At 45.2% G+C, this 21,463-nt stretch overlaps 1 protein-coding gene across 2 annotated transcripts in view; it reads right to left on the bottom strand.

Annotated features, from left to right (window-relative positions):
• The window catches only part of LIMS2 (LIM zinc finger domain containing 2), a 354,252-nt gene that overhangs the window by 228,917 nt on the left and 103,872 nt on the right, over positions 1-21,463 (bottom strand). For both annotated transcript variants that reach the window (XM_086943811.1, XM_086943812.1), the window contains exon 4: positions 17,968-18,088. In XM_086943811.1, coding sequence (XP_086799937.1) covers positions 17,968-18,088 — 121 coding nt within the window. The remainder of the gene's footprint in view (positions 1-17,967; positions 18,089-21,463) is intronic.

Here is a 21,463-nt window from a genome sequence, read left to right as displayed (position 1 = left end):
CTGTGTGTGTGTGTGTGTGTGGGGCTGTGTGTGTGTGTGGGGGCTCTGTGTGTGTGGGGTGGCTCTGTGTGTGTGTGTGTGTGTGTGTGTGTGTGTGTGTGTGTGTAGCTCTGTGTGTGGCTCTGTGTGGACAGCTCTTTTTGTAGGTGGCTCTACGAGTGGGTGGCTCTGTCTGTGTGAGGGTGGCTCTTTGTAGGTGGCTCTGTGTCTGTGAGGGTTGCTCTGTGTAGGTGGCTGTGTGTGTGGGTGGCTCTCTGTGGGTGGGTGGCTCTATGTGAATGACTCTGTGTGGGTGGCTGTGTGTGTGGCTCTGTGTGGGTGTAAATTCAAGAGGCCATGCATATGCGAGCGATTAAGCTATTGGCATTGTAAATGACAATGCCATTTATTTAACGATTAAGCTATTGGCAATGTAAATGACAATGCTATTTATTTATGATTTAAAAAAAAATGTCATGAGCAATGCCCATAGCTCTACCTTTAATAATGCAGAGACCATTGCATTGTAAATGCTTGATTCACAGTTGTGGTTATCCTAGGTGCAACAGTAGCCATCACTGACATAACAGTGATCCTGGAAAATTATGGGTGCCCCTCAAGTGGTGGAAAATCGTGGGTCAGGTGATAATGACACATGAGCAGGACAGCAAAATCAGTACATGTGGCAATAGCAATAGCAAGATAGTAAGACTTGATGGAAAAGATAGGCTGATGCTGTGAGGTTTTCTAAAAACAAAAGCTCATACTTCGGGTAAAAATAATTATTTACAAGCAATGACACACTTTTCTTTGGGAGAATTAAACTGTTCTCTCAGAATGAAAAGTTGGTTTTTTAGAAGCAAAATAGGTGTAGTTTCAGAAATATTAAGCTGTTTTTTGAGGAAAAAATTGTTACCATAGCAGCATCAAGAGGCTAGTGTCCGAGGCCAATCAATCAATCAATCAATAAAGACATTTATAAAGCGCACTACATACATGTGAGGGTCTGAAGGTGCTGGGGGGGAGGGGTGCTGCTACTGATCGCAGAGCCAGGTCTTGAGGAGTCTTCTGAAGGCCAGTAGGTCTTGGGTCTGCCGTAGGTTGGTGGGGAGGGTGTTCCAGGTCTTGGCGGCGCGGTAGGAGAAGGATCTGCCGCTGCCAGTCGTTCTTCTGGTGTGAGGTCCTGTGGCAAGGGCAAGGCCGGCGGAGCAGAGCTGGTGGGTGGGGGTGTAGACCTGAGTCGTCTGTTGAGGTATGCTGAGCCGGTGTTGTGGAGAGCCTTGTGTGCGTGGAGGAGGAGCTTGAAGGTTACCTCTTGTTGACGGGGAGCCAGTGCAGGTCTCTTAGGTGAAGTGTGATGTGGCCGTGGCGGAGGATGTCAAGGATCAGACATGCCAACGCGTTCTGGATGTGTTGCACCCGTCTCAGAAGCTTGGCCGACGTTCCTGCATAGAGGGCATTTCCGTAGTCCAGCCTGCTGGTGACGAGGGCCTGGGTGACTGTTTTTCTTGTTTCGGTGGGGAGCCACTAGAAAATCCAGCAGAGCATTCGGAGGGTGTTGAAGCAGGATGAGGTGACGGCGTTGACCTGCTTAGTCATGGAGAGGGTGGCGTCAAGGATGACCCCTAGGGTGCGTGCGTGGTCGGTGGGTGTTGGTGCCGTTTCCAGTGTTGTCAGCCACCAGGAGTCTTCGCAGGCTGAAGGGGTGGAGTCGAGGATGAAGACCTCCGTCTTGTCGGAGTTCAGCTTCAGTCGGCTATTTTTCATCCATTTGCAATGCCCTTCATTCCTTCGTGGAGGTTGGTTTTGGCGGTGTGTGGATCTTTGGTGAGGGAGATGACCAGCTGGGTGTCGTCAGCGTAGGAGAGGATGTTGAGGTAGTGCTGTCGGGCGACGTGGGCGAGGGGTGCCCTTGTAGAAGGCGAACAGCGTTGGGCTGAGGGATGAGCCCGGGGGTACGCCGCAGATGATCTCGGTGGCCTTGGAGCAGAAGGGGGGAGGCGGACGCTCTGAGTTCTGCCGGAGAGGTAGGATGTGGTCCAGTCCAGGGCTTTTCTTGGATTCCGGCGTCGTGTAAGCGTGTTCGTAGTGTGCTGTGGCATTCTGTGTTGAAGGCAGCTAACAGGTTCAGGAGTATGAGGGCTGCTGTTTCTCCTTTGTCAAGCAGGGTCCTGATGTAATCGGTGGCGGCGATGAGGGTTGTTTCGCTGCTGTGGTTGCTGCGGAAACCAGACTGACATGGGTCCAGGATGTTCCTTTCGAAGTAGCAGGTTAGTTGTTTGTTGACGATTTTCTCTATGACCTTCGCTGGGAACGGAAGCAGGGAGATGGCTTGGTAGTTCTTAAGGTGCTTGGGGTCCGCCTTGGGTTTCTTGAGTAAGGCGTTGATCTCGGCGTTCTTCCAGCTCTCCGGGAAGGTTGCTGTCTCGAAGGAGATGTTGATTACTTTTCGGAGATGGGGTGCGATGGCTGTGCTGGCTTTGCTGAAGATGTGGTAGGGGCACAGGCCTAACGGTGATCCGGAGTGGATGGTGTTCATGATCTTGCTGGTTTCCTCGTCGTTAACGCTAGTCCAGGAGAGCAGGCGGTTGTTGCGGGTGGTGGTCGTGGGTGTGGAGGTTGTCGGGGTGGTCGTGGCGCTAAAGCCGTTGTAGGTGTCAGCGATCTTGCGGTGGGAGAAGGTGGCCAGTGAGTCGCACAGGTCTTGAGAAGGTGGGATGTCGTTGGTGTTGGAGATGGGGTTGGAGAGTTCTTTTACGATGTTGAAGAGCTCTTTGCTGTTGTGTGCGTTGTTATCTAGGCGGTCCTTGAAGGAGGCCCTCTTGGTGGCTCTGATGAGTTGGTGGTGTTTGCGGGTGGTGTTCTTGTTGGCTGTGTAGCTGTCCGGTCACGTTCCCGGAGCCACAACGTATGCAATGTAAGAAAACGGCAAGCAAGTGATTAGGAAAAAAATCAATGTGCTGACAAAGCATATCTAAAATTGAAATTCAAACTATAATTCATACCGACTTGTGGACTCTTAATGCTCAGAGTATTTTCTACATGTCAGCTAATGACCAGCTCCAGGGCTCACATAACTAAAGTCCACCGTGCTGGGAGTTGTTTCCCAGTGTGTGGGAGAATTGAAAGTGTTTTTCTCACCCTGGCCACCAAGGTTTCAGTGGCTGTCCCAGACACAAGGTACGTAGGAAGGAACAACGCCCGAGAGGCCCCCCTTAAACGAGCAGTCCCTCTGACACAAGGACTGCCTAGAAAGTGTCCTCAGACTCAGAGTCAGAGGCAGCACCTTCATTGGGAACAGAGTCTTCCATCCGCTATAAATGATGCAGAGGGTCCCATTGGAAGGCTGAAAGGACATCTACCAATTTTGGCATGTCACACTTCCACCCAACAATCAGGACCCACCCATTTGTATGATCACAACTTGGAAATCTTAAGCTACGTTTATGGGATTTACCTCATCATGAGTCATAGAAAAATATAAATACTTGCTAAAATACCTTTTCACCCTTAAAGTACCAACTTGCCCATGCCTTCCTAACTTTTCCTTCACCACACCAGCTTCTCTGGCACTAGTGCTATATAAAGTAACAATAAAAAAAAAAAAAATCAAAAGAAACTCATTGACGCTATTCACAACCTAATCAAATGCCACCCTCACTCATTCACCTAAGGGTCAGACCATATGAACACTACAAAAGCCATGCTCTGATAAACTGTCCCATGCTTACAATATTCTGTGCCCATTCAACCTCTCGCCATGACGAATGCCACTAAAAGTGGACATTACAGTTTGTGAAGTTACCAACCATATGATCTGCTGCACTATGCAAAGTGCTGTAAAACAAAATAAGATGACCAGTGCTTGAAATTGCATAGGGCAGATGGTGTCCATCAAAGACCAATGTTCAAGGCCTTCAGATCAATTATATAGATAGATGACAGAGTAGGGGTGAGTGAACTTAACAGACCTGAGAACATAGGAAGAAGCATGCTCAGTGAGACGGGCTGGTTGGACAGTAATCAGTAGGGGAAACGTGCAGATGAAAATCAGTTTTGACATACAGAGGTGTATTGATTCTGCATCTTCTCACAATTCTGAGCCAGAGAACCTTTCAACAAAATGCTTGCTGTGAAAAGTTTACAGATTTGAGTGAGAATGAGAGAGAGAAAGAAGGGTAGAGAGAAAAGAGAGAAAGAATAAAGAGAGGGAAAAAGAGAGAGTGTGTCTGCCAACATGGTTACTCAAGCAAACACTGCAGGCCCTAAATGAAGACTGAAGTTTTAAAAGCGAGAGGACTGATGTCTGGAAAGACACTTTTGTTGCTTGCCCTGGGTTCCAGACCCCAGGTCTGCAGGTGTTGAGTTACTAACCTCACAACCCACTACGCATCGTGTTTTCTGGGTCACTAACAGCCCCATAAAGATTTCAGGGACACAGTGGTAATTCAAACCCAATTTCGTTCTTAGACTAGCACACTCAAGCAAATAGCACTAAGAATGACGCTCTATATTTGAAATAATTATTTCAACAGTCTTATGGCCTGATTTATTATTTGGCTGATGGCACGTCGTTTTGCCAGGGTGACAGAGTAAATAATTCCATCCCCATGGCAGAAGGAACGCTTGACAAATTTATAAATGGCTGCCAAGCAAGCAGTCACTCGTAATGCGTTGGCAGGAACCGCCGTCACAACAGCTCCTGCCAATGCATTTTGCGGTTAGGTGCAAGACTGCTTCAGCATGACGCAGCCCTGCACCTAACAGTTTTCTTTTTCTTTTTAAAAGTAAAATCTCAAAACGTGATTTTTTTTTTAAATAGAACATGTAATGCTCTCCTCTGCATGGGAGTCATTTAACATGGTGGGGGAGCATCATTAGCATTTTACTGTTCCTCACTACCGGGGTTTGCCTGACGGTGACCGTCGGTAACAAAAAAATTCTATATCCACCCATCCTGATTGGGTGAGCAGACACATAGCCATCTCTCTGATGGCCCTTACTCCATCTGGCCGTCAGAGAGGTTTGGCTATGGTCACCACTGCAGCCAAACCTATGGTCCGCCCCCATTTCAATCGGGCAGGAGGACCATTATGTTGGCGGTAAGGATACTCCATCGGAGCTGCGACTGAGCATCCTTTCCACCTGCATATAAATCAGGCACTTAGACTGTCGCTAAAAAAATTGAAACAGAACTTGCGCATGTTGCTAGCAGTAAGAATAAACGCTTTGTAGAAAATTTTCCTAACTTGAGCTAAGATAGTAACATCCGAACCCAATGGCGGAAAAAAACAATCTGAGGATGGAGGGGATGCCCATGCGCACTGTAGTCCAGGGGAGGAGCCACCTATCTCGTGATACTTCGAAGACTCTTCCAGGACAACAATGTGCAATCATCCGGACCCAACACTAGGCGGCGATCTATGCACAGATATGAATTCAGCAGCCCACATGCCTCGAACATGAACAGTTCTCACATGTTATTACAACATTCCTAGCATCCTATCACCCCAATGCTACTTTTAGGCACTACACTATGAGAGCATGAAATAGATAGGTCTCCAACCTTTTCTGAAGTGAGAGCGAATTCTGCTCAAGGAAAGTCCTGCCGCGCTACTAGCATATTTTAATAACTGCCAAATGCTGATGATAATTATTAACATTACACTATGACCACCCTAAGCACAATTATCAGTAGTAACCACCCAAAAATTCCACATGAAGTTATCAGCAGAATGCTAGAAAAACGTTTATCAATATTAAATGCTTGTAATCAAGTAAAATTCAAATCATCACATGCAGTGCGCCACAAACGGTATTACCACAGTAGTAAGTCTCCCCAACTTAGATTTAAAGTGGATAAACATGTTTCATGTGGCAGACCCATAGGCAAGCGCTGCAGCTTCCACATGCTTCAACACCCTCCACATACTCAGCAAGACCTTCAAACGGACCCACCCCCCGAATCAAGGAAGACCGTCACCCATGCACTCATCACCAGCAGGCTGGACTAAGGGAACGCCCTCAATGCCGGAATCAACAAATCTCTACTCCACAAACTTCAGACTGTCCAGAACGTCGCAGCCAGACTCATCCTCAGTATCCCACGACAAGACCACATTACCCAGCATAAACAAGCACTCCACTTGCTCCCCGTCGAAAAAAGAGTGACCTTTAAGCCGCTCATACACACCTATAGACCTCCACAACACCGGACTCCAATACCTCAATCTCCTTCTACACCCCCAAAAGAAACCTCCACTCCGCTGACCAGGCCTTGGCCAAAATCCCCTGCATCCACAGAACCAGACAGAAGGCATACCCTTCTCCTACATCATGGGCAAGACCTGAGTGGGGGTAGTTATGGCCCCGGCACCAACACCGGACACACACGCACTATAGAAACACAAAGCTCCGAAGGCCCACAGTATAAGCACGTATCCTAGCGCCAGGCATAGATCTAGACACTGGGGAGGGAGGAGGGGGGGGGGAAGGGAAGCATCCTGGGATCCTGTAGCGAAACATGTACGAACTCTGGCGAATAATAGCGGGAGCGGGGCGAAAATACAAAAGCAGAGGGCGGAGGGCCCCATATGTGGACTGCAGCAGAAAACCCAGACAAGAGTGCAAACTGTAAGAGAGTAGCGCCGCCCGACCTCCGGGATGTGGGCTGAATGGCTGTGTAAGTGGCAACTGGGATGTGATGGGAGAACGACTCTGCACTCAGGGATCCTGAATTCAGCAAGTACACTGTAATTGACTCTGCAATAAAAATAGTTTAACAAAAAAAAAAAAATCATGGCCAAGACCTGGAATAAACTCCCCCTCAGCATCAGATGAAGCCCCACACTGAAAGCATTCAGGAAGAGCGATAACACCTGGCTTTTCGAATGACCAAAGCTGCACAAATCCCCCCACACACTCCCCAGCGCCTGGAGACCCTCACAGGTGAGTAGTGCGCTCTATACATCCCCGTTTGATTGATTGATTGATAGGCCACCACAGTGTGTGTTTGAGTGTTATCAACAGGCCCTGCCATTTGTTTGGCTGTCTGCAACTCTTAAGGGTAGTGAAATGAGCAGTGCTGTCTTCTTAAATATACCTATACAGAATCTCTGAGATTGGCTTGGTTTGGCTTCACCTCTGAGAGCTACTTTGAAAGTGCTGGTGAGCTACCAGTAGCTCCCAAGCTACTGGTTGGAGACCCCTGCTCTAGAGTTTCTTGGGGTCCTGTGCACTGCATATCTGTTTACAGCATATCAGCTGTGTTTATCAGACTTAAACCAGAAAGAGGGAATGCCCTCAGAGGGAAAGCACAAAACAGTTGGGCTCAGCTCCTCTCATCACTAGATCAACTCCATGCTGACAGTGGTCCAAGGGCAGACAGGCTATCTTAACGTTTTAAAATTGAATCTGACGTGGGGATTCACGAAACATTATTCCACGATAGCACAGAATATATATTCTGTGTAATTCCAACTATTCAAATGGATGCAAAAAAATAGTAATAAGAAAATATTATGATTAGGCTCTTCGGTGCTCTAAAATTACACACTAGTTAGAGAGTGGAAAACTATATTTCTCGAAAAAGTGGATTGATAAGAGAATAAGTATTATTAGCAGTTTGTCTTAAGAACAGGGAGTGCTCTTGGTGAAGTCTTTAAACATGTGTTTGCCTTGGAGAACTTTAAATATTGCAATGGTCAGCAGTTGAAAGCCCGTAATCAAAAATATACTACTAATCATGAAATAATTCAGAATTATCACTAGTGGATATAGATTTTGCAATGACTTCCCAAGGCATTTGTGTACTTTTACTGCATTGAAAAGTAAATGATTAGGACGTCCTACCAGGAGAGGGACGGCACCTCCCTCAAAACCGAATCAAGGAATGTACATTACCTTGTAAAAAACATGATACAGGGGTGGTGATGAAATACCTGATGCATTCATCCCTAGACCTGATTTATTTTGTTGCATGAAACGCACCTGACCGGTACCAACTGAGGGTTCCTGGGCAAAGGTCATTACAAGAACTTAGTTCATGTAGGCTACTCTACAGGATCGAGGGGGAGTAGGATCCTTGCCTACAGGTCCCTGCCGTTTAAGGTGACAAAAGCATGGGCGGACCCATCAGGGTGCTGGATGGAAGTAGGGCGCACATGGAATGGGAAAAGTCTAATTGTGGATTCCTGATATTTTCGGCCTGGCATACAGAGAGCCGGGTTGGGGAGGATGGGCGCTGGATTGTCGAGATCCCCAACACACAGCTAATTATAGATGGAGACCTCAACCTGACACTGCAGCGGGACATGAACAGGATACTCCGGTTGGTTGGGTGACCCAGGCCTCCAGATGTCCACGAGGCTTTCGGTTTGGTGGTTCTCTGGCAGGCCTCGCATCAGTGGATTACGCAGTTCTCAGAGGCATCCTATGCAGCTCATTACTTGTCGAAAATGGACTATTTCTTAGTACTGGTGACCCAACAGCACAGATATCTGAACACAACATATTTGCAGAGGGATATTTCGGACCACTCCCATCCATCTACTGCGTTGTGGCGCCCGGATAACAATGCAAGCCCTGGCTGGCACCTGGACACCTGGAATTTGACCGATTGGGCCATCCAGAGATGCACAAAAATTGTGAGGACCAACTCTCTGGAAAATAAAGGGTCGGTATCGTTTGGGGTGGCACTCTGGGAGGCATACAAAAGGGTGGTGAGAGGTCATCTAATTTCTCTTGTAACAGGGAAGAGACAAGATAGGGTGGAGAAAGTGATGGAACTAGAGAACGAGGTACAGAACAGGGAGAAGAGATATGTGGAGAAGCCAAACCAGGAACTGGCGGGGAGCCTGCCTCAACTCAGAGAGAGGTACAAGCATCTTCTACAACAGTAAGCAAGGATGCTCTAGGGCAGAGTAGGATGCGGAATAAGACAGGAAACATGTTAGCCTGGCTGGCAAAGAAAGAGGAGGGCTAGATATGGATCCCCGTGAGCCGTACCAACCAAGGAATGTTGACAGGCTCGTCGGGGAAATTGTGCAAACCTTTACGTGGAACTTAAGCGACTTGTTTGCCTAGAGGCTATCTCCAAGGAAAAGGGGGGGCATGCATAAATTCATGAACAAAATTACGGCCCCGCAGTTGGGAGAGGAAGCCAGGAAATCCCTAGATGCCGAACTAATGCTGAAGGAGATTGAGGAGTCCCTTTCCAAATCAAGAGTGGGAATTCCCTGGGACCCAACGGCCTACACCCGGAATTCTTTAAATGTGTCGATAGTAAGATGGTGCAGCCACTCCAAGACATGTTTTATTAATCCAGGGAGAGGGGCGAGCTTCCTGGAGACCCCCAACAGGCAATTATTGTCCTAATACACATGCTAGGGAAGGCGCCAGATGAATGCGCATCATATAGGAGATATCTCTTCTGAACATTGAAACCAAAATACTTCCCAAACTTTTGGTGAAACACCTAATGCAGGTGATCGATAGTATTGTGGCAACGGACCAATCTCGCTTTATGCTCTACCGGTCCACTAGACACAACCTCCGGCATTTATCTGGGTGACTGGTCTGTAGACAAGAGGGTGAAGAAGCTGGTGGTACTGTTGGCGCTAGGTGGCGAGAAAAAGATTGACTCCCCAGAATGGCTCCACCTCATGGTGCTGCTAGAGATAAAGTGTTTTGGCCCATCCTTCCTGACGTGGGTACACTATAAATACCAAAGACATACGGAGAAGGAGCTAGTGAATGGAGCTCGCTTGGAGGATTTTAAGGCGATTCTGAAGGGATGGTGACTGGGAGTATGTTATTTCTCTGCATGCTGATGATGTCTTATTGTAATCTGTGGACCGGAATCACTCTCTTCTGAGAATTCTCAAAAGCCTTCAAGTTTTCTGACTCTTCCTGTGTATCACTATTAGTAGAAGAAAGTCCGTTGTGTACCCACTCTCGACTTGGAAACCCCAAAATATGTGGTCAAGTCCTCTGATCTGGGATGAGACCAGATTCACCTACCTGGGTATATATGGGCCGTATTCTGGCGGGCTTTCACAGAGATGTGGGCCATTGGCCTCAACTTTCCCTATAGCTGCTGGGGAGATTCGCCCTTTATAAGATGATATATCAGCCCAAAATCCTTTACACTCTCAAAACAAGTTATTCAACGACCCAGATCATTTCCTTAAAGCGGCGGAGGCAGAGATGAGAGCCTTGCTATAGTACAGTGGCATTGTAAGGAGAGCACTTCACACCCTGATCAGGCGATCGATAGACGAGGGAATTGCGCTTCCAGATCTACGCCTATACTATTGAGCAACTCAACTGCTGGCGGTAAACGACTGGTCCTTCATGGACTAAAGGGAGCCTCCCTACTGGCAGACTAGACGGTACAAGACCCACAGGGTTATGCTAGACAGCTCTATAGAACAGAAAGGTCCTTGGCTCTCCTGGAGCAACAGCCAAAGTAATTAATTCCGATCTGGAAATGGGCACTGCACAAGATAAGTTGGGCAGACACTGGAAACTCCAATATGGGATTTAAGTGCGCTGGGTGACAGGCCACAGACAAAGGGATATGTTGGCAATGTCGAAGTTAGGGGACCTACAAGATGAAACGGGGTAGCGGCCCTCTGGGGAATTGCAGGGACAATTTGACATACCCAGGGACCAGTGCTTACACTATCTGCAAGTTTGGTCGATCTTTACAGGTAAGATGGACCAGTCTTAGATCTAGTGGAGCAGACCTCGCTGGGACCCTCATACATAGACACGCCACATTACTGATATACTCCACACTCCTCGTCAACAGTCAATCCTCCCTACAGACTCTGAGAGACAAATGGGAGTATGACCTGCGTAGGCTTAAGGATGCTAAATGAAGGACGGCATGTAGGTAACCTGGGGAAGTTTGCTATACAGGCCAGATTACAGCTGGTTCAGCTGAAATGACTTCACTGGGTCTATTTCACCCATACAAGGGTACACACAATGAGCACAACAGACACTGACCAATGCCAGAGAGAGTGTGGCCAACGGGGTACTCTGCTACACCTGATCTGGGAGTGTCAAAGAATGAAGGGGTTCTGGTAGGGCATTCAGACAGGATTTCCTTACAAGTGGAAGACTCTCTAGTGCTTAACCCCGGGTGGTTCTCCCAGGGTATCTGGGGGGAAGGGACCCTCGACAGATGCACACTCCTCCTTTGTAGCACAGCTCAGGTGCTCGCAAGACATGACATCATACAATACTGGGCGAGAGTGGAGGTCCAGTCAGTGGAGGAATGGAGGTCTAATATGGAGTGTTGCAGACAGGTTGGTGAACCTCATGTACTGGGAAGGGAATGCTTCCACAAGTTTACGACGATCAGGGGCCAATGACAGGAACACAAAGTGATATGACACTGTAGACCTGACCCCAGAACCCGGACCTTGTGGCTGGCTCTGTACTCGTGTAAGCAAATGGAGGTGTGCGGAAGGCTCATGAGGAGAGGTGCCACAGGGATTTGCTGTGGAGAATTGACTTCCTGTTGAAATGAGATCAGTGTACTCCATGTCCACAGTCCTTGTTATGACTATTAGTAATGCTCACTCGCACATCAGGTGTTGGTACGATTGGTGCCTTCATTATGTTACTGTTGGGTAAAATAAATCTCAATAAAAAAATATGGAAAAAAAAAGACTACCTTCTACAACAAAAACTGCAAACCCCAGAAGCAGACTATTCAAAGAGTGATCCCATGAGGTGAAACAACCTTTACATCGCGGACATTAGACCGTGATGCCTTTACAATAATTATGTTGTTACAATGCAATGCCATTACTAAGCAAGTCATTACATCGACTTGCAGTAGATGGCGCTCTAACATAAGGATAGTATAATTTACTATTCCAACACCTTCACTACTGTTGCGTAGGCTGGAGCTGGAATAGTAAATTATACATTCCTAATGTTGCGGCGCCATCTACTGCAAGTCGATGTAATGACTTCCGTAGTAATGGCATCGCGTTGTAATAACGTGGTCGTTGTAACAACCGCGTTGTGAAATGCCGCAAAGTAAAAGCACCCGTTGAAATGAGCTATATTCGCCCATGAGCAGTGTGAGATCTACATTCAAGTTCCACATGAGGGCTGGATGAGTTTTCGGAGATATGACCCCCTTAAGACCCTCCATGAAAGCTTTAAGAATAGTTAAATGGAGAAGGGATTTGTGTTCCCTGTTATGCATGTATGCTGCAACTGCAGCCAAACGAATACAGATGAAGAATATGCTAACTCAGCATTTTGGAGAATTAGTAGCAGATAATATCCTCTATAGAGACCTTGAGAGGGTCTATGTGTTTAATAATGGAGTAGTGGAGGCGGTTTCTATAAACATTGAGGAAATCAGAAAATAGGAGTTTTTATACATTGGGACCAACAGCCATACTATGACATTTATCAGTGGCAGGCAGCAAATCCTCTTATCAATACAACCATATGTTAGAAAGTGGCTGAGTCGATCACCAGTGCACAAGTGGGGATCTCTAAAGAATTGCTGAGAAACACAGTACTCCTCAAGTAACATGAAGGCCTATATTTGGATTTGTTGGATCTCATTATTTGATATTGTACTCTTTTAATATTTTGGGAGAATTACATTTATCTATACTGTCCTGAAGAAGGTGGTTAGAGACTCTCAACTCCACTGAAACGCGTTGAAATCATTTGTATGCAAAATCTGCTTTACATTGGGATGCTACAGATGAAAACGTGTCTATTTCATCAGGATTCTAATTGATGTTGATAGCGGATCTGTAACAGTTCTATAGACATATCTGTACTGGCTAATGCTTCTTCCTCGGATTCTGTTTTTAACAATAATTTTTGTCCGATTTGTGGGTTTTAATTTGGGCCATATTGTTTTTTCATGAATTGTTTTATATTGTGTAATAATAACATCTTTGTGATATGAACGGCACTGCATATTGAAACGTGCACAAATATTGTGTAAGAGACACGTCATAAAAGCTTTGTGCATTTTGATATCTCTGTGGTACTCGTTTTGTTGAGAAGATAACACATTGAATACAGTATGGGCGTTGATTGACTGGTTGTGGTTCGAAGTGTTTATTTATCTATACATAGCGTGGCACATAGTGTGATATATAGGTTTTCCAAGGAGAGATCTTCTCATTAGTGTCTCTGCACAATACTTCAATTATCATCATCAAATAACTTTATTTCGGTCAAAACGGACCATAAAAGTGCAGATAAAATACATACATTTCACGAAGTAGGGATAAAACAATAAATAACATATCCGAGTAAAATTCAAGCATCTAAAATCAAATGAAACATTAAAGTTATCAAGATGTACATTGAATGCAGTGTTCTAATTACAGGAGATTTTTTTACAGAAATTTTCTTCGTCTGTGCCACATACCAATTAGGAACCGCGAAACAGCAAAGACAACTGGGGGATGGGTATCATACTTTAAAACCCTGCATGCTTGGGCACATTGGCTGAAGCCTAAATTTCTACACAGTGGTATTAGCCAGCATTTCCTAGTGGCCTGATAGGCAGGGCGAAAAAACAAAACATGGATTTCATCCTCTAGATTGTATTTACATGCCGGACACATGGGGTTCTCTGTATTGACCCATTTGCTTGTGAATGCCCTGAGGGGGAGACAGCCAATCCTAAATTGCGTGTACAGTTTCCTCGCCAGTGGAGGATAGATTAAATCCAAGATGTCCTCTTTTTTGGGTTCTAATTTAACTTGGAGGAACTCTGCGGTTACTCTTCCCACTGTAGTGCATCTATGAAGAGATAATAGATTATACCTCTCTTCCCCAAACCCAACCACGGAGAATGCATTTTGTGCATGTTGTTAAAAACAAAATTTACAGATGACATGTAAAAGAATATTTGTATATTGGACAGGTCTTACTGACTGTATTTGATTATTAGTCTTCTTGAAAAATTCCAATTGTTTTATTGCCTAAAATCTTTGATCCACATCGTTATCACTTACCACCACCACTACCCTCCCCTTCTTCTTTTTCTACTACGCGCAACCTGTTTTATGAATTATTTTTCCCAAATGTTAAAATAAATGACATATGAAAAATTAGAAATCCATTTGGCGCATATACTTTTGTGGTCACTGTAATATGTGCACTCTTGAAACCCTTGTCGAGTGCGTGTATTTTGTTTTTGGTTATGGATTATCAGTATTGGAGTATATTCACTCAATACAGATTGACGATTGTAATTAATTAATATATTGTTTGAAGAATTGGTCACGGACCACTTTTATATTCCCCTATTGGAGCAGGGTCAAGACTGATTTGCATATGGTGGAGTCGAGCCTGAGGTTGTATACTGGGCAAAAGAATGATGTGTTGGAATCCTACCCCAGCGATTGCCAATGGTTAGACTTATGGCAAGCATCCTCCAATCACCTTCTGTGTGTTTGATGCAATGCATTAAGTGGCCAATGGTATGCCCAGATGTGGGTCACTTGATCACTGTGCCACTGGAACCAAACTACACCTGTTTGAAGAGTTGCATACAAGGGGAAACTGGTTTTAAGTTGCTTGTGTTCCGGTTCAGAGAGGACTTGGCAGTTCGGACTGGACTGTTCTTATTGCAGCAGGGTAAAGACTGATATGTATATGACTAAGTCTAATCTGAGGTGGTATTCTAGGCAAAAAAATGGTAAGTTGGAGTCCCACCCCTAGCGATTTCCAGTGGTTAGACGGTTACCATGAGCAGCAGGGTCAGAAGAGATTTCCATAAAGAGGGCATCTGTCTAGAGTACAGAGTGGGAGAAAAAAGGTGTGTTGGAATGCTACCCAGAGAGATAGGCAACCAGAGGTTTAAACTATTTGCAAGCAAAACCCCTGTGGGTCCCTTGCTCTCTGTATCATAAGGATCAAAGTTATACCTCTCTGACAAAGCCTAACAAGGCTGAAACCAGTCTGGTATGGCTTATGTTCCGTTCCAGAGGGGGGCGTGCCTGGCAGTTCAGGGTGGACTGTTTCCATGAAGAGCAGGGTAACTGCTGATTTGCATAAGACGAGCTTCTGTCTGGGGTGGCACAGTGGGCGAAAAACAATTGGTTGAAATGCTAACCAGAGCGATTGCCAGTGGTTTAGGCTATTTGTACTTAAGTATACAAAAATAGTGATGGATGGAATGCTCGATTTAATCTAAGACACTGCCGCAACCCAGTCCATCATTATTTTTCACACTGGGGCCCCTCAGTTTGGACCCAGCCATATTCAATCAGTCTTGACCATGCTCCAAAGGGATCATTCCAGCCTGAATTGCCAGGCCAGGTCCAACCTGAACCAGAGTACAAGTAACCCAGGACTGGTTTCACCATAGTTAGAGCTTATCAGCCTGGTGCAGCCAGATTCTAGTGATACAGTGTGCACAATACCAAAGTCTGAGCATACCCGTCCCACTTAGGGTGACACACTAAAGTATACAAAAAGTCATGGAAGGAATGCTTGAATTAATTTAAGCCACTGGCAATTACTCGGGCCACATCCCAGTACATTGCTATTTTGCACACCATGCCACTTCCGTTTGGACCCAGCCATATGCAAATCAGTCTTGACCCTGCTCCAATGAGAGCAGTCCAGCCTGACTTGTCCGCCAGGTCCTCCCTGTACCGAAATACAAGCAGCCCAGGACCGATTTTGCCCTTGTTAGGGCTCATCTACCAGGTATAGCTTGAGTCCAGTGACAGTGTGCACACGACTCACATTTTGGCATACTCGTCCCAATTAAGGAGACACACTATACACTATACAAAAAAAGTGATGGATGGAATGTTTGAATTCATTTAAGCCACTGGTAATTACTCGGGCCGCATCCCAGTTCATCGTTATTTTACACACCTCAATTTGGACCCATCCATTTGCAAATCAGTTTGACCCTGCTCCAGTGGGAGCAGTCCAGCCATTTGCATGTTTGATGTAAAACTTTAAGAGGAAAAGGGTATACCCGGACATGGGTCCCTTGCTCATTGTGCAACTGGAACCAAACTACATCGGACTGAAACGCCTCACTCAAGGCGAAACTGGTCTTGGGTTGCTTGTGTTCCTGTTCAGAGTACCTAGCTTGTCAGTCGGACTGGACTGTTCTTATTGGAGCAGGGTCAAGACTGATTTGCATATGGCTGGCCAGGGTCTAATCTGAGGTGGTATGCTGTGCAAAAGAATGATGGGTTGGAAGGCTACCCCGAACAATCGTCAGTGGTTAGACCTAATGCAACCATCCTGCCATCACCTTATGTGTGTAGGATAGAATGCCTTAAGTGGCCGTGGGTATGCCTAGACATTGGTCTCTTGCTCAGTGTGCCACAGGAACAAAGCTACACCCGACTAAAAAGCCCTAATGAGGGCGAAACTGGTCTTTGGTTGCTTGTGTTCCAAGTCAAAGATGACCTGGAAGTTCAGATAGGACTGTTCTTACTGCACCCGGGTCAAGACTGATTTGCATATGGCTGGGTCTAATCTGAGGTGGTACACTGGGCAAAAGAATGATGAGTTGGAATGCTACCCTGGGCGATTGCCAGTGGTTAGACTTATTGCAAGCCTCCTCCCATCACCTTTTGTGTGATTGATGAAACGCCTTATGTAGACAAAGGTATGTCCAGACGTGGGTTTCTTGCTCAATGTGCTACTGGAACTAAGCAACAACCGAATTAAAAGCCTCAATCAGGGTGAAATCAACCCTGGGTTGCTTGTATTCTGGTTCAGAGAGGACCTGGCTTGGCAGTTTTGGCTGGTCTGTTCCTCTTGGAGTAGGGCCAAGACTGACTTGCATTTGGCTGGGTCTAATCTAAGGTGGTATGCTGAGCAAAAGAACAATGGGTTGGAATGCTACTGCCAAGCAACTGCCATTGCTTAGATGTCTTGCAAGCATCCTCCCATCACCTTTTGTGTACTAGACTATTTGCAAGCATTTCTCAAATCACCTTTTTGTGTTTGATCTATCAAGAATTACAGGCTTGCGCTATGTCCTCAGAAGCCATAAACAGAGTCAGAAATACCACGTTTCCATATGACACAACCTCAATACCAGTGTGAAGGAACACACCAACTGCAAGGAATACAGCAAGGGAGCCTACGCTGTAGAAATTCGGAGAATGGAATAGAAGACAAATATAAGGAGCAAAGAAGTCCACATAGAAAAAGGAAAAATCCCAGCAAGAGGGAGAAAGGAAATTAAGGCACCAGGCCCAAGGAATAAATGTGTGGCGTGCTACAGCAGTCATGAAGGTGAAAGTACCCATACCCTCCTCCAACACCACCATAACCGCAAAGCAGCTGTGGTGTGGGGAATAACAGTGGATAGCCACTAAGGCAAAGCCCAGGTCCAGGCCAGCCTAATACCATTACCTGCCCCGGAGAATTCCGATCACCCAAGGAGCAGCTGCCAACATCCCCTATTTCCAAGCTCAAAGAGCGCCCGCAAAAGGGAAAAGAAAGGACGGAGCCTGTGCTCAGTGAAAAAGCGGCACATAGGTTAGGCAACCACCGGAACGCCATCAGTCCCAGACGTCTACACTCAAGGTACGATCTCCACAGGATGAAGCAGTATGACAAAATGAAGTGCGAACTACAAGCTGAGAAACAGTGCTGCCAACAGGCGAGGAAGAAGCAACTGTGAATAGAGGCGAACTGAAAGGGATGTGAGCCCCCTTATGTAGCAAAAAGGTAATGTTCTAAAATCATTGGGCAATAGTAAAGTAATTCAGTCTCCATAGTAAGAGTCACACTCAGAATAAGGACTGGAACGAAGAAGCCCGAGGAAAAGGTAATGGATAATTGAGATAAGATAAAGAAACTCATATAATTTTTGGACACTGAAGTGATGTACGCAGTTTAAATCCAAACGGGTACCACCAAAGACCACCATCTTCCTCTTCAAATCTCTTTAGCACCCTGGTCACATCGGCTATCCATCCGTTATCTAAACCTTCTCACCTGCCAGCATTTTTCACAAATCCCAGGTCAGCAAGGGCTACATTGCAGATCTCACAAAGGAAACAGTCTGGATGCCAATTATTATTCATTGCTTTGATCACGCGGCCGATGATAAACTCACCTATAAAATAAAGAACAGAGTGCAAAGTTATACAGAAAGTAGTGGGAGAATCAAATATGGATTCACCTGTGGATGAAGAAAATGAGCCATGAGATGTAAAACATTATTATGACAGGAAAACATCTCTGGAACTACCTAATTGTGACAAATAAAACATAATTTGACAGGTGGAATCGACGAGAAACGTAGCGCCCTCCCCCTACAGTTCGTAGGGAAACAATTATAGGCATGCGGGAATTCATGAACAAGTAATTTTGACACAGAACCAACTATAGGTGTATGGGAGTCAAAGTCAAAATTTTGTTTATTCAGATTAAAATCCATTAAAACATAGCAGCGTTACCATTACTATATGTAAATCATACAACATAGCGAATATTAAAAATATTTTTTTAGCAATTACAAATACAATAATTTAAAAAATATAAATAAATTTAGATTACAACATGTGGAGAGAATACAAAGATGCATTCATAACATCCATATTTCATGAATTATTTCATACCAGTCTGTCAGGCAGAAGTACTTAGCGACCGAAACAGATCAAAAAGAGATATCCGTTGAATAAGAAAAAGCAAGGGCATTAGTAACCCATTCTTTGTTAAAAAAATTTACAGAAGGACAAGAACACATATTTTCCTGGCATCTTCAAATACAGGACAAAATAAGAAAAAAATGCATAACCTATTTTATGGGATAGTTGAAACACACTCAAGCACCTGACGAGGATATAGTATGATTACATTTTCTTGTCACATCACCATTGTTAAACCCCCCAATATAAATTCAACATAAAGTGGTCTATGGCTGGACCACATATCAAGTCAAGTCAAGTCAAAACAAGCTTTATTCGATTGTTAAAATCATAAAAGCACAATCAAACATATAAAAATACAATGTCACATTTCATCAATTTAAAAAGACATTAAACTTTTATGCTAATATCAATACATACACAAATTATTAAAAATGGGCATGCTAAAACAACAGTTTTAAAAAACACTAAAAGGAACACCAAGTATACAAGCACCCTACAAGGTTATTTGGGGATAGCTTCCTGGTCGTAATTTTAATTGTATTGTTGATTGCCAGATCGAGTGAAACCATGAACTCTCCAAATGCATCAAGGAGTTTCTGCAGACCTACCCCTGTGCGGGCTAAAAGCACTGCGTCGTCTGCGTATAGTAATACGGGCACCAGGGTGTCCCCCACTCGTGGAATATCCGGTGTTGATACCGCCAGTTCTTTACCCAGTGAATTAATGTAAAGGATAAATAGAAGGGGGGCCAGGATACAACCCTGCCTGACAACCCTTCTAGACTGGAAAGGCCGGGTACAGTTGCCCTCCCGGTCGGTTCTTATAGAAACTGACAGGTCAGTGTGGAGTGACGCTAGGAAGTTAACCAGCGGGGGGTCAATACCCAGGCTGGCCAATATGGCCCATAGCTTAGATCGATTAACCAGGTCGAAGGCCGAGGAGAGGTCCATAAAAGCCATATATAGATTTCCCTCCTTGGCCTTGGTGTATTTGCCTACTAGCATGAGGAGGTTTAGGCATTGATCCATGGTTCCTCTCCTGGCCCTAAACCCATACTGCAGGTCTGAAAGAACCCCCTTCTCCTTTATGTGATCCCCCAGTCTATGTAATATAACCCTGCCCAGGATCTTGACGGCAGAGTCAATCAGTGATATCGGCCTATAACAGGCCGGGTCTGTTCGAGAACCTTTCTTATAAATAGGAATGATGGTGTAAGATGACCATGATTTGGGGAACCCTGCTGTACAGGAGGAGTTAAAGACGTTGGTCAGTATTTTAGCCCACATATTCAGGGGTAACCTGTAAAGATCTGCAGGAACGCCATCTGGGCCCGGGGCCTTACATTTTGTCATTTCCAAGATGGCCCTAGTAACCTCATGCTCGCTAAATTGCAGGGGGACAACAGGGGCCGTGAGCCAATGGTGACTGTCTGGTACTATTAACTCTTCGCTGTTATATATTTGACTAAAATGGGCAACCCAGTCTTCCTCGGGGATCACACAGTCCATGATAGAGTTTTCCTCCCTGGAGAAGTAGGAGTGGTTGATCACTGCCCAAAATTTGGAACTGACTTTCAGAATATTGATTGATGTAAGATTGTCCCAAGCCTCATTTTTTATTGACTTTTTTCGATTATTAATAGTTAGTCTATAGAGTTTCCTGCACTCAGTCACCCGCTCACGATTTCTTGGCTGCTGTTTGAGGGCCACCATAAGCCCCTTGTGAGCCTTAGAGCATTCCCTATCGAACCACCTTGGGCGGTTATTTTCAGCTTCTTCCTGAGTGTTAGATCACAGTTCACTTGTGTGCAAATGTTAGAGAAAGAATTAATAATGTCAATGTCAGCTGCCGAGCTGTCTGTGCATGTTAACAAATCTGCATGAACGTTTGCTTTAAGATGCTGAATAAATGTGTCCGGGACCACCTTGGACCAATTTAAGCTTCTTCCCCGGTCTTTGGGTACGATAGGATCACAACAACCACCCAGACGCTCAACCTGAGTTGTGTTGTTGTTCCCAATATTTAAGGTCAGAATCAGGGGATTATGGTCACTAAAGGCGGAGACCTTGACTTCCAGGGAGGATACCGCATCAACTAGTCCCGCTGAAATAAAGATGTAGTCTAGAACAGTGTTTGCATCTCTTCCTGTGAACGTCGCTGCCCTGTTCCCCCCCTCGGGCCCAGCGACTTCAAACAGATTTACGTCAGCAAGTAGCTCTTCCAGCTCCATTCCCTGCGGTGTATGTTCAAAATGGGGACTTATGGCACCAGGGGGTGCCAATTCTTGTTTAGAAAGACAATCCCAGCCACAGGGGTGAATGTTAAAATCTCCCATGAGCAGAATTTCGAATAAAGCTGTTTGGTGAGACTTGTAATGAGAAAGAAAAATGGATAAGGACCTTAAATGTGTGTTACATGAAGCCTTATCCGGTGCATTGTAAAAATGTACAATTAAAATTATTGGGAGGTTTGGCCTAGCCCATTCTACACATAAGATATTGTCTGTTGATGAATCTACTTGCTTCATGGAGCCTGCCAGTTTGATGGAGATGAGTGTATATAAGCCTCCTTTGGGTCTCATATCATTTCAAGGTAAGGCTTGCACCCCCATCTTCAAATACAGGACAAAATAAGAAAAAAATGCATAACCTATTTAATGGGATAGTTTAAACACACTCAAGCACCTGATGAGGATATAGTATGATTACATTTTCTTGTCACATCACCATTGTTAAACCCCCCAATATAAATTCAACATAAAGTGGTCTATGGCTGGACCACATATCATTTCAAGGTAAGGCTTGCACCCCCTTTCACTTTTCTAAGCAGGGTAATGT

This window comes from Lissotriton vulgaris, chromosome 11, assembly GCF_964263255.1.
Source record: "Lissotriton vulgaris chromosome 11, aLisVul1.2, whole genome shotgun sequence".
Classification (NCBI taxonomy): Eukaryota; Metazoa; Chordata; class Amphibia; order Caudata; family Salamandridae; genus Lissotriton; species Lissotriton vulgaris.
Note: the sequence above shows the minus strand (reverse complement) of the source record. Positions and strands in the feature narration are given on the sequence as shown.